At 38.1% G+C, this 14177-nt stretch overlaps 1 protein-coding gene across 2 annotated transcripts; it reads right to left on the bottom strand.

Annotated features, from left to right (window-relative positions):
• Positions 1-299: 299 nt before the first annotated feature.
• On the bottom strand, positions 300-13851 carry LOC144088739 (aconitate hydratase, mitochondrial-like). 2 transcript variants are annotated; one of them, XM_077619368.1, is made up of 18 exons: positions 13780-13851; positions 12635-12774; positions 12309-12567; positions 10248-10340; positions 9979-10137; positions 9721-9871; positions 9534-9638; positions 9344-9435; positions 8940-9045; positions 7898-8055; positions 7669-7742; positions 6464-6575; positions 6074-6256; positions 5253-5348; positions 4891-5082; positions 4077-4209; positions 3807-3928; positions 300-2083 (listed from the first exon to the last, which is right to left on the bottom strand). In XM_077619368.1, exons 1-18 carry the CDS (start codon positions 13813-13815, stop codon positions 1952-1954), a joined length of 2343 nt encoding a protein of 780 aa, XP_077475494.1. In that variant the 5' UTR covers positions 13816-13851; the 3' UTR covers positions 300-1951. The 2 variants fall into 2 exon arrangements, with proteins under 2 accessions (XP_077475494.1, XP_077475493.1); XM_077619367.1 differs by having other exon boundaries at positions 12635-12777; positions 13780-13850.
• Between the last annotated feature and the right edge of the window lie 326 nt (positions 13852-14177).

Below are 14177 nucleotides of genomic sequence, written 5' to 3'. Positions count from 1 at the left end.
TACTTATTTATTGATTTGTGTTTGTTTATTGTTATTTGTGCACTGCGTGGTGAAGCTTTAAATCTTATTATACTTGTATGATGACAATAAAAGCATTCAATTCAATTTAATTCAAAACATTCATTTTTAAAATGGTTACATACACGCACTGGTAAATTTGGCTGACTGCATTTCAAAACTGGTTTAATATTGAGCTACAATAGCCTTGACTTTTCTCATTTATATCCTAATTGTGGTATGATAATGTACAATTCATCATTACAAGACAACTGATTAAAAAAATCTTACAATGCAACAGATTTAGTTTGATCATTTTAATACAGGGTCTCGAAACATTGAAAACATTTGACACTATAAAACGACACAAAATTCATGAACAACAAAAGCTGTTTAGATTTAACATAAAGTTAGGGAGTAACGATAGTCATATTTGTCCTCATTTGCTTCTTTTTGCCAAAATGAATGTTAACATCACTCATAGACAAGTACATACAACTTCATCTGTATCTTGATTTGATTAATTAATTTTAAAATAATTTCACAGAGCTATACCTTTCAATCATTGACAAAATCCAATTTTTATTACCGTATGTTCCCAACTATAACGCGCATTTAAAAATCTTAAATTTTCTCCAAAATAGACAGGGCGCCTTATAATCCAGTGTGCTTTATATATGGGGAAAAAAAGTAAAATGTGCCATTCATTGAGGGTGCGCCTTATAGTGCAGTGCGCCTTATAGTGGTGAAAATACGGTATTTAACCAAATCTATGCATCTCTGGATATCCTATCCATGAATAATAATCATCCTTTCATCTTGACTGTTAGCAGACAGTAACTTACGCATATTTACGGTAGTCAAAAAAAGTAGTGGACATGGTGAGTGCAGTAATCATTATTTCACTAAAATATATTTAAGTATTTATGTATGCATCGTTTATTTTCTTTATTAAAAGAAAAGCTATTAACTCTGCTTTACAAAGAACAAGACAAACAGATAAAGTCTACAGCACATCATGGGATAACTAAAATCATTACTTTCTTGGTGAATAGTATATGAAAATGTAATAGTTTTATGATTTATCAGGTCCAAAATAATCAACTGCAACATCGACATCATATTGTTGGCAATTAGACGCCTGCTAAGGATAAACAGTCAAAAACAAATCAATCAGAATCAAAGTGCAAGTGTATATATACTAACATTTGGACACCCTCAGAATGGATTGTGTGTTACGCAATGTTCAGAAAATGCTAGGTGATTAGCGTAGTATGTCGTTGGTTATTTAGCTAACAAAATATGTCCTCATTGCAGATTTTATAAATGCCAAAATACACAAAAAGGCAAGTTAATGCCAACAATAGCAGCATGTATATTTTAGAGAACAAAAGTAACTACAACTGGAAGGAGTGTGGACTAAATCACATTCTGCTTTTTGACGAAAATGTTTTTTCAATATCTGACATAGTGATAACTACAGTTAATTATTTGATTGTATTGTAATTTGTAGGATATTAAACTTAACCTTAAGTCAGAGTCCTACTGCAACTTGTTAAGTCTAATTCCATAGTGGTAATCATTTTTTCTGTTTAAAAAAAATCACAAAAATACACTGCTGCAGGGTCACGTGCACTAAAGCCATAAGCAAACTGTGTGAATTTTTTTTTAAAGCGTAATGATTTTGCTTAGCTACTCACACATAGTTTCCTATACTTATTTAGTTCGACTCTGCATCGTGCAATTTACTGTGTGCGCTTTTCATCTGTCCAGCGACCTTGTGCGTGTGCATGTGCTTTTTACCAAAAAGGATTAAAAGTTTGCCTCCACTAAGCATTGTCAGTAGAGTTCACAAGGTCTTTTCTTCCACTATGCTTACATTTCTTGCCTCCTTCACCCATGCCCAATGAGCCCTTGTGGCCAAAATGAACCATCCCTCACTTCTCTCAACCAACTATTGCACCTCCTTCATCCTGTTGAGGGCAGAGCCGGCTTTGAACCACTCAATCTGCGTCTCGTTGAAGGTGTGGTTCAGGGAGATGGACTCCTGACTGCCGTCGCTATGTTTGATCACCGCTGTCAGTGGCTAGAGGAGGGACAGATGATTATTCGATCATAAGAGTGTCAATGTCACTCCGATCAAGGAATTTAAACATACCGTAAAACCTCTATTTGAGCGGCACCTCTATTTGAACGGCACCTCTAATAAAATGGCACCTTGGTGGAAAAATTGAAAAATAGAACGGCACCCTCTAATTGAACGTGGGCACCTCTAATGGAACGGCACCCTCTAATGGAACGGCACCCTCTAATTGAACGGCACCCTCTAATTCACCGTGTGCGGTCGATTGGTCGCCGGTCTTTTGGTCGCCGTCTTTTGGTCGCCGTCTTTTGGTCGCCGGTCTTTTGGTCGCCCCGACCGCGACAACGGGCGACCAAAAGACCGGCGACAAAACAAGGTAAAACAACACGGTCTACGCATCAATAAAAGCCAACAATGGCCATGAGCAGTTTCACTGAGCCGACGTGTGAGTGTATAAGAGTTTGGATGTACATGCGTTGTCCCTTTAAGAAGCTACGTCAGTCAGGGTCTTAACAAGTTCTCCAACAAAAAACAATAAAATTCCGTAAAATTTGGAGCTTTTCTTTCGCCTAATAATTACTAGGGCATTAAGTATGACTAAATAGTAATTCGCAGTTTGTATTTAGGGACGATTTAAATGGTAATTATCAATAACCTTCTGGGCGACCAAAAGACCGGCGACCAATCGACCGTGTACCACTGGAACGCCCCATGTCAAGACATACACCAAATTTGGCAACATGCGGGCACCAACAATGGAAGTTTATTTGAAACGGATTGTCGATGCTTGGGATCATCTGCCGAAGGATCTAATCATCAAGTCGTTCAAGGACGGACCAACGCTCTCGACGGCTCAAAGGCTCAATTTTATATATATTTTATTTTTTATAAATAAGTAATATAAAAATATAAAAAGTCACCTTGCCAGGATGTGACTTTTTATATTTTTATATTACTTATTTATGTTTTTTTTACTGGGAAAACGCACTTTATGGAGTAGCACCACCAATTTCGTTATACGCAGCTGTGTATGATGACAATAAAGGCTTTTGATTTGATTTTTTTTTTTTTTTTAATTATTGCCAGATCCATTGTTTCAGGTCAGACGGCTCGATTCAGACTGGTTTGCAACTTCTCCAGCAAGCGCGAGCCAATGCTGGCGACGATGAACGTGAACTCACTCAGAAACTCGACGCTGATGCGGAAGGTGATGTGAATGACGAGGACAGCTACAACAGCGACGTGTCACTTGATTTTCACCAGTGAATTTGTAATTACTTACCATTAATCGCCTTGTATTTGTGCCTTTTGTTAAATAAATATGTATATGTTACCTGGTTTGTCTTTTCCTCCATAAAATGTACCGCATCTTCTCAAAATTCTGACCAGCTAGTCGAAAAATAGAGCAGCACCCTCTAATTGAACAGCACCTCTAATTGAACGTCACTACAGGGGAAAGTTTGAAAAATAGAACGGCATGCCGTTGAAATAGAGGTTTTACGGTATTTTTAATATAAGGATGAACCCGATCTGAACACTTGATTGAAAATCGGACCTGATCACTTCATTTTTAGATGGTCGCAATCGGGCAAAAAAAATCAGGTATGTGGAATTGTTCATTTTAATTATGAACGTATTGACCGTGCTAGACAGCCAATAAATTTTGATTGGAATGGCTGCCAGTTACCCTGTTACCCAATCTTCACGGCTGATTAGTGGTACTTACATTGCCGGGGGCAAAGGATTTCAGCCCCGTGATTGAAATGTGGTCGTCAGGGCGAATTTTGTCGTAGTCACTAGCATTGGCAAAGGTTAGTGGGAGCAGGCCCTGCTTCTTCAGGTTAGTTTCTGTAAAAATGCAACCAGAAATACACATAATTAGACAAGAGAATCAGAAACATACCTTAAAATTAATGTAGAATGTAGTAAATGTATGAATGGAGGTTGGCTACCCTTTGCTGAGAAAACTCCCTCCTCTTTCCCCTTGTAAACTTACCGTGGATTCTAGCGAAGCTTTTCACAATGATAGCACGTCCCCCCAAGTGTCGAGGCTCGAGGGCAGCATGCTCTCTGCTGGAGCCTTCACCGTAGTTTTCATCTCCAACCACCACCCAGTTGATTCCACTTGCCTACGTTTGGGATTAAAATACTTCTTTACACTTGCCAAGTTTGGGTCGATTATAAGGAACGCTTAACCATATTTGCTATTCTCGGAATTGAAATGCACACCTAACACAAAAGCAAGCCTCAATGAAAGGTGGGTCTCGTCAAACTTGGTCGTGAACACCGCAGAGTTTGGATTATGAACAATGACAGTCGAAACCAAGGATCAAGACATAAATAAGAGCTATTACCTATACAGTGGTACCTCTACTTACGAAATTAATTGGTTACAGAGCTTGTTTCGTAACTTGGATTTTTTTTTGTAAGTAGAGCGGCATTTTACAATGAATTAGAATAATTCTCTCCACAAACTTTAATAGTAGCCACTATAAAACCTTTAAAAAATGATAAAAGTATACCAATTTTGTATAAAATGTGTGCAAAAACCGAGAAAAAAGCACCTCAGTTCAAACATGAAATCAGCATGCGTTCTTGTTATATTTAAATGCTAATACCACTTTTGATGTTTTGTAACTTTGACAGTTTATTGTATCTTGGAACGATGATTTACATATCAGAGCATTTCGTAACCTGAAAAATTGGTAAGTTGAAGCATTCGTAAGTAGAGGTGCCACTGTATATTGGGATAAACTGTGGTTTTACTGCATTTCAATCAACAATATCATATGTTAGAACTTTAGGTTCACCTTGTAGTGACGAGCCACATCCGGCACGCCATCATACTCTCCGGTAAGAAGGTTCTTCAATTTGTTGACTGCGTCATTTTCTATGTTAACGGCACCGATCAGCATGTTGTTAGAGATGTTGTCAAGGTGACCACGGAATTTCAGCCAGGGCCCAGCGGCACTGATGTGATCAGTGGTGCATTTTCCCTTCACCTGGAAGATTAAAGTAGAGAAGAGTGTATAAGGAGATAAGATTTATCATTTGTGCAGTATCCTTTGAATTCCTGAAAGTACCCTTTTCCCCTCATTTTTTGTCTACTCTACCTAGGCCAAAATATAAATTGTTTTAAAGAAATAAACCTACTGTGATTGTTTCCTCCTACCTTTATGAGGACTTTCATTTCGTCCAGGTCTCTTCCATGCCACTTGTCGAAGGGCTCTAGTAGCTGAAGACGGTTGCTGGAGGGGTTTACGTCCACCTGACATAAAGACATAAAATATGAGACAGCGACCAAAAGACCGGCGACCAAAAGACCGGCGACCAATCGACCGCACACGGTGTAATGTTTCTACGAGCACTGGGCGGAGCGTTGCATTTTTTCAGTGTTTTTTTTCCCGTTAGACAGTGTGAATGGTGGAGCTTGTTCGCTAATATGCGAGAAGTATATACTAATTCTCGTTGGCAAGTGGTCGTGCGTTATCCTATTGTGAGGACATTTGTGTGCATCATTTTCTGAATATTTTGAAGGTAAGACAAAAGCAAACAACCCTCGATAGGTTGCATCTGAAAGTCAGGGTGGAGGCGGGGCAAATAGAGCCAACCCGGGAGAAGAAAGGTATCAAAATTTAAAACAAATTTAGAATTAAGTTTAGTGTAAAGTTAGATTACATGTATTTTTGAGTGTGTCAATCATAATCCAAGTTTATTTATATTTGTTTATGTTATGTTACGAGTGCGTTGCCGTGCAAAAAGTCTCATTTGTTTTTCCCTATTGCAATTGCTGCCACACTCCCAATTCAAATGAATTGGACGTCTACCAGTGATAAACCCGTTATAATTCACAGCAGGAGAAGTAAAAGGGTCACTTAATTGGACGTGTATTGCAGTCTGTGGCAGCCAATTAGTTCATTAGTATCGCATAGTGACTGCAGGGAGAGGCTTCTGGATTGGTATTAAAAAGGTATAAAAATTGACGGAGCTAACCTCAACTGAGCTTCCCTCAGCAGGTGGGTGCTGGTAGGTGTCTTGACCAGGGTCAAAGTCTCTTGAGGGGAGCTCATCACCAGTGGGGGGTTCCAGTTTAAATTTCTCACCATTAGGAGCAGTCAAGTAATCCGTCTCCGGGTTAAAGTTGAGGGTACCAGCGAGAGCCAAGGCAGTGACAATCTATGATCGGTTCCATAAGAAGCATTTAAATAACACTAAATCACACTGGTTGGCTGGGATAAGCTCCAGCACCCCCCTGCAACCCTTGTGAGGATACGCGGTATGGAAGATGGATGGATAAATCACAGTAACCGTTTTCCCCCACTACAAGGAAATTATATTACAGCAGATTATTGGTTATGACATTCAGGCAACAAGAATGCTTACCTCAGGAGAGGTGACAAAAGCATGAGTGGCTGGGTTAGCGTCATTTCGAGCGGTAAAATTCCTGTTAAAGGATGTGACAATTGTGTTCTTTTCTCCTTTTTTCACATCCTTCCTGTTGATAGTGAATGCACAAAGCATGTTACTATGAAGCACTTTGTATTTGGCATCCAGAACTTCTTTAACTGTGTATTTGTGGTCATGCTTTAGAAAGCAAGGTACCGTGGTACCTTGACATACGAGTGCCCTGACATACGAGCAATTTGAGATACGGGGAAAATTTCGGGCAAATATTTATCTTGAGATACGAGATACATTTTGATATATTAGCATACAGCGGACGAGAGAGGCTGCTCATAAGAACATCATGGCCACTATCTTTCTGGTCGTAACTCCCTCGTGTAATGTCTCTACGAGCACTGGGCGGAGCGTTGCATTTTTTTGCACGTTTTTTGTCAGTGTGAATGGCGTATATAATACTTCTCGTTGCCAAGTGGTCGTGCTTTATCCTATTGTGACGACATTTGTGTGCATCATTTTGGGAATATTTTGAAGGGAATACAAAAGCAAACAACCCTCGATAGGTTGCATCTGAAAGTCAGGGTGGAGGCGGGGCAAATAGAGCCAACCCGGGAGAAGAAAGGTATCAAAATTTAAAACAAAATTAGAATTACGTTTAGTGTGAGTTTAGATTAAACTTATTTTTGTGTGTGTCTGCATCGTAATCCAAGTTCATTTAAATTTGTTTATGTTATGTTACGAGCGTGTTGCCGTGCAAAAAGTCCACCCCCTATCCCCCCTCTCTGTCACTCTCTCGCTCCCTTCCGCGAAATCTGTCTAATTTTAGTACCATTAAATACATTTTAGTACTATTAAACCACTAGTTATTTCTTACTTTCTGAACAGATGGCGAATTAGAACAAATACAAATGTTTTTCCAATCCAATATCCTGTTTTGGGTGTTTTTTCAGAGGGTTGGAACAAATTAATTTGTTTTTAGTTTATTTCTATGGGAAACTTTCATTTGAGTTACGAGTAAATCGTCAGACGAGCTCAGTCCCGGAACGAATTAAACTCGTATCTCGAGGTACTACTGTATGTCGCATTGCATGTTCCAATTTTAAGTACTGCAAACAATATTTCATTATCAAGAGATTTACTCATTTTTACATTATTCTAGTCAGTGAACCAGACTTTCTCGTTCATACCTATCCCACTGTCCAATGCAAGGTCCACATGCATTGGCTAGTACAATCCCTCCAACATCACTCAGGATCTTGGCCTGGATGAGACATTACAATATCAACTTAAAGAGATTATTTTCCCATTTCATCAAATGTGCACAAACTAACTTGGTGTCAATACATTTAAGTACATCCATTTAGAAATGAAATATATACTGCACTGTACGTTTTACGCGATTATGAGTTGACTCACATATCCGTCCCTCTCAATGGTGGCACGAATCTGTTCTGAACCAGGGGTTACAGTGAACTGGGCCTTGCACTTCATGCCTTTATCCAAGGCCTGCTTAGCGAGAGAAGCAGCTCTGCCCATGTCCTCATAGCTGGAGTTTGTGCAGCTACCAATCAGACCTAGAGAATGATCATGTTTCATCTTAGAAGACCATAAGGCTCAATACATATACTTTGATCCCGCTTTAACTACATACTCAGAGGTAATCATAATTAGATTAGATAACTTTATTCATCCCGTATTTGGGAAATTTAATTGTCACAGTAGAAAGAGGATGAGAATACAGACACAGGAAAAATACATTTTAGACATAAATAAATAGAATACAAATAAATAAATGCTACTTTTGCTACAGTTTTTGTCTGACTTACATAATTAACGCAAAAAAAATCCTACCCCCTCGGCTAAAAAAATTATTTGGATTGGATTGGATAACTTTTATTCATCCCGTATTCGGGAAATTTCATTGTGACAGTAGCAAAAAAAGAAGAAAAACTGAACGTTAGTTTTCGCAAAAATGTACAATTCCGCCAAAATGTAATCCCAGAAAAATCCCCATAGATTTTCAACGGGGCCAATTCATTTCCAAAGGCATATTCAACAATCTCAAAATTGTTTCCATTCACCCCATTTGTTTTTTCTTTTTTAATCAGACCTGACAAAACCAATGGGAAATTATCATGTAACCCCTGAATGACTCAAAACAATTTAATTGACTTCCATTGAAAATGCCAAGAGCAAAGCATCCCCACGCAATTCCACCAGAAATTGCATTTTCTACTTTCGAATACTATTATCATCATGATTGAACTGGTGCAGATACTGTTATGCGTCGCCAATAATTTGACTAAACAATTTAACTGCAGCGAGAGCTGAAAAAGGAGAACCCTTAACGTCCTGAATCAGCAGTAATGTAATCGGTGGTCAATAACACAGTTGGTGGCAAGAAAAAGAAATATCTTATTTCACTAGACAAAGCAACACAATTAAAAAAAAAACTTACCAACTTTAACCTCCAGGGGCCAGCCACTCTTCTGAGCAATCTCACCAATGTCAGACACGGGGTGGGCTAAGTCGGGGGTGAAAGGCCCGTTGATGTGTGGCTTCAACTGTTAGGAGGGTGAAACAATGAATAAAGACTGACAACTACAACGTGGGCATGTTTGCAACTAAACAAAGGGCCAGAATTTCTGACAAACAATACAGAATTGACACCGAGGCGGAACATGTGAGAGAATACAACTGAAAGGCCAGTGGAAAAATCATCTAATTTTAACAAACAACGAGAGACCGCCATTAAATTGGAGGATTTGAAAATGATCAAAGCGTTTCTTTGAAACAACATTGCTTTCACTGTTTCGATTCACATATAAGTATACTAGTAAACAATTTGAAGCAAATATGCACCTCACTAAGATTAATCTCGATGTCCTGGTCATATTCACAACCTTTATCAGGAACCAAGTCACTTTTGAATTCTTCCGCTAGGGAAGCAATCTCTATAGGAGTGGAAAAAGACGAGAGTGAGTCATATATTGTGGATATGTATGTATTAATAGATACTGATTAAATGTCGGAAAAAAAGGAAACGGATCACCTGCGCGACCCGTTTTTTCAAGATAAGTCTTCATGCGATGGTTGTAGGGGAAAACAGATGTAGTAGCTCCGATTTCGGCACCCATGTTGCAGATGGTGGCCATTCCTAAATAGGTTAAGAGACCACAGAAATTAAAAACAATAAAAAATTTAAAAAAGCACAATTTAATCCCATACAGCCTCAATACCTGTACAAGAAATTGAGTCAACTCCAGGTCCATGATACTCTACAATGGCACCTGTGCCACCTTTTACAGTTAATATTCCAGCCACCTTCAGAATAACATCCTTTGGAGACGTCCAACCAGAAAGCGAGCCTGTCAGCTTTACTCCAATCACCTGAAAGAATAAAAAAATACTGTTTAAGAATACACATAAGTAGAGATGTATATATTGAAAATCATGACGAGAACCAAGTAGGGAACAAAATAAAGGGGATAACTTACCTTGGGGCATTTGAGTTCCCAAGGTATTCCAGCCATGACATCCACAGCATCAGCTCCACCCACTCCAATACAGATACTACCTAAACCACCACCATTTGGAGTATGTGAGTCTGTACCAATCAGCATCACCCCAGGGTACGCGTAATTCTCCAAAATGATCTGTGCAAGGCACGGGACATTTCCGAATTCGTCATCACATCTGAGCCAGGGAAATCTCTGGTATATAACCATTGACATCAATAGGAAATGGCATCTTCTGTGTTTTGTACCTGATGGATGATCCCTGATCCAGGTTTCCAGAAGCCAACTCCGTATTTGGCACCAGCACTTGCAAGGAAATTATATACTTCCTCATTCATTTCCTGTGAATTTGATTGTAAGGGATTAATTGGGGCTTTTAGAGACAGTGGTCACTACAGTGGACAGCAATTCAAATGTTGACGCTCGAGACATTTAACCCTTCATGCTGCAAGTGCAAATTAAGAAATAGTAATTAATAAATGAATAAAGATAAAGTATTAGAAATTATTCATGTATTTTTTAAATTATTGATTTTTTAAACATTATAAATACATTTATAAATATATGTTACATATAGTAGTAGTATAGATACACTAGATGGAGCTGTAGTAGTATTAGTAATAGTAGTAGTGGTAGTAGTGGTAGTAGTAGTAATAGTAGTAGTACATAGTAGCAATAGTAGTAGTAGTACATAGTAGCAATAGTAGTAGTAGTAGTACATAGTAGCAATAGTAGTAGCAGTAGTAGCAATAGTAATAGTGGTGGTACTGGTGGGGATGGTAGTTGAAGTAGTAGTAGATTGTGTTATATATATCCACTAAATGAAGCTGCAGTAGTAGTAGTAGTAGTAGTGGGTTGTGTTATTGATACACTAGATCGAGCTGTAGGAGTATTATTAGTAGTAGTAGTAGTAGTAGTAGTAGAAGGAGGAGGAGGAGTAATAGTAGGAGTAGTAGGAGGAGGAGTATTAGTAATAGTAGGAGTAGTAGTAGTGGTAGTAGTAGTAGTGGTACTAATAGTAGTAGTAGTACATAGTAGCAATAGTAGTGGTAGTAGTAGTAGTACATAGTAGCAATAGTAGTAGTAGTAGTAGCAATAGTAGTAGCAGTAGTAGCAATAGTAGTAGCAGTAGTGGTAGTAGTAGTAGTCATAGTAGTAATAGTAGTAGTATAGTGCGGAAAATACGGTAATAAAACTAAAATGAATAAATACAGAAATAAACACTGGCTAGAACTCTAAGTAACACTCTAGACTAGAATATGCCTTTCTCACATAAATGAACTCATTGCATTGCATAGAAAGTATTAGAAATTATTCATGTTTTTTTTAAATTATTGATTTTTTAAACATTATAAATACATTTATAAATATATGTTACATATAGTAGTAGTATAGATACACTAGATGGAGCTGTAGTAGTATTAGTATTAGTAGTAGTAGTAGTGGTAGTAGTGGTAGTAGTAGTAATAGTAGTAGTACATAGTAGCAATAGTAGTAGTAGTACATAGTAGCAATAGTAGTAGCAGTAGTAGCAATAGTAATAGTGGTGGTACTGGTGGGGATGGTAGTTGAAGTAGTAGGAGATTGTGTTATATATATATCCACTAAATGAAGCTGCAGTAGTAGTAGTAGTGGGTTGTGTTATTGATACACTAGATCGAGCTGTAGGAGTATTAGTAGTAGTAGGAGGAGGAGGAGGACGAGGAGGAGGAGTAATAGTAGGAGGAGGAGTATTAGTAATAGTAGGAGTAGTAGTAGTAGTGGTAGTAGTAGTAGTGGTAGTAATAGTAGTAGTAGTACATAGTAGCAATAGTAGTAGCAGTAGTAGCAATAGTAGTAGCAGTAGTAGCAATAGTAGTAGTAGTGGTAGTAGTAGTAGCAATAGTAGTAGCAGAAGTAGCAATAGTAGTAGCAGTAATGGTAGTAGTAGTAGTCATAGTAGTAATAGTAGTAGTAGTAGTAGTACAGTGCGGAAAATACGGTAATACAACTAAAATGAATAAATACAGAAATAAACACTGGCTAGAACTCTAAGTAACACTCTAGACTAGAGTATGCCTTTCTCACATAAATGAACTCATTGCATTGCATAGAAGGTACTAGACAGCCAATCAATTCAAAATGAGCTGGCTTTCTAGCGCTAGTCAATGGCAGCCAATAAATTAGTGTGTAGTGCCTGTAGTGGTTGAAAAATAAAATCATAGTTTATGCTGTTTAATTCAAATACACAATGGGGACTAGGTAGGTTACAGACAAAAATCTCAAAAGCTGCTTAAAATGTGAATTCTCCTTTGTGCATTTGTTCCCACCTTAGCCCTTTGCAGGTCCTGAGCCCCTCCGATCTGAGCCTCAATCAGATGATCACAGTGGATTGTGGACGGTACTGCCACCTGAGGAAGACCACTGCTGATGAACTGAAGCATGGCCATTTGAGCTGTAGCATCCTGCATAGCCACACGGTCCGGTCGCAGGCGCAGGTAAGTTCGACCGCGCTCGATCTCTTGGCCTGCTGGATCATCCAGATGACCGTACACAATCTTCTCAGACAGAGTGAGAGGTCTGTTAAGTCTGGTAGAGGGAATGGGAATGTTAATACCTTGTAGTAAAATGTATATTTGGCCACTACGGAACTGACCTTTTACGCACAATGTTAATTTTCTGGTGCAACTGCTCATAGTTAATGCTGGAACCAGGCTCAAAGCGGCTCATTGCCACTTTGGCCTGGGCACTGAGGGCAGCCGAGACATGAACTCGCCTTGCGCCAGTTCCAAGGGCCTGCTGAGACAGAAAAAAAACAAAGTCAGACTCCAGGAAACAATGTAGCCTTTATCCCACGGTCATCACACATTGCTGATACTATATATAATAAATCAAAAAAAGGGAGCAAGTAAATCTTCAAAGCAAGAGTGGATGGAAAAGTTATAAATCAAATCAAGACATGCCCTATAAAACAAGTTTAAAGTTCAAAATTTTAGCCGCCAAATCTGAGGACACGGATGAAACTGACATACACAATTATATTCCATAATAAAATATTTTATCGATTATTGCTGTTTGAAATCAGTGCTATAACAGTAAAATGTGAACATTTTCTTGAACAGGAATTGAATTAAAAAAGGAATAAAGCAGTAATCTAATTACTCTTTGCCTTCATTCCTCATAATAATAATGTATAAATGCTTGTTTGTATTTGTTTATCCTCATTAATTGTATTTCTGTTTTGTAATTGAATTTTGTATTGAAGACACTTTATGAAGACAATAAATAGAGTAACACAAATGGATTGTTTTTATTAAAGTCTTCAACGACCTAGTCAGTAGACAATACCTTACAAAACGGCAATTAGATACAGTTTAGTTTTACTTTATATGACAAAATAGCTTAATTATCAATACGTGATGCAAGTCATGCGCCTTATGACAATGCGTCACCCTTACCAAAAAGCTGCCTAAGTGTTATTTTTACATGCTCGGTTAACCTTGGTGTCACCTTGCAAGGGTGAAGCCAGATTACAAGTGAATTTATCATTGTTGTTTGTCTGATTTGATAGCATATTGTAAATTTGTATTTGTTTACATTACACGAGACGCAGATAAACAGTTTTTTGCGTCACAGGGACGCTGTGACCCGGCGAACAACGATTCATTACACACAGTTCTTTTCCACTCTGATATCAATCAATAGTGGACCAGACTCTCAGACATCATCTTTCTTTTTTAGATATTTTGAATTCAGAAAAATGGTTCAAATATCTGGAAAAGCTATGTGACGTTTTCTTACCCGCAACCGAGTAACGGTGAAACAGTAGGACGCCATTTTGTTTCACAAGAGGGACCGTCGCGCAAAATGACGTCACGCAAAATCGGACCCGTCATGTAAATACTAAACTGTTCTGAAAGCTGTTTTTTAAAAGAGTTTTAAAGGGTTTTTTTGCATTCACGTCCAATGGGATGAAATATCTTTGTAAAATTTGACCTACTATTAATTAGTTTCATTAAAAATTAACAAATTTCAGCAAATTAAACATTTTAAAACATCAAGCAGAACTGTTTTGTGCATACGTTTCATTTTGATTGAATAAAAGAAATCCAACAACTCATGTCATATACATTTAGCTAATCCCATTCAATATAAAGAAAAAGGGAAAATGTTCAAAGTAGTATACTGCGAAATGTCAA

This window comes from Stigmatopora argus, chromosome 14, assembly GCF_051989625.1.
Source record: "Stigmatopora argus isolate UIUO_Sarg chromosome 14, RoL_Sarg_1.0, whole genome shotgun sequence".
Taxonomy (NCBI): Eukaryota; Metazoa; Chordata; class Actinopteri; order Syngnathiformes; family Syngnathidae; genus Stigmatopora; species Stigmatopora argus.
The sequence above is the reverse complement of the archived record's forward strand: the minus strand, read 5'-3'. Positions and strand labels throughout refer to the sequence as shown.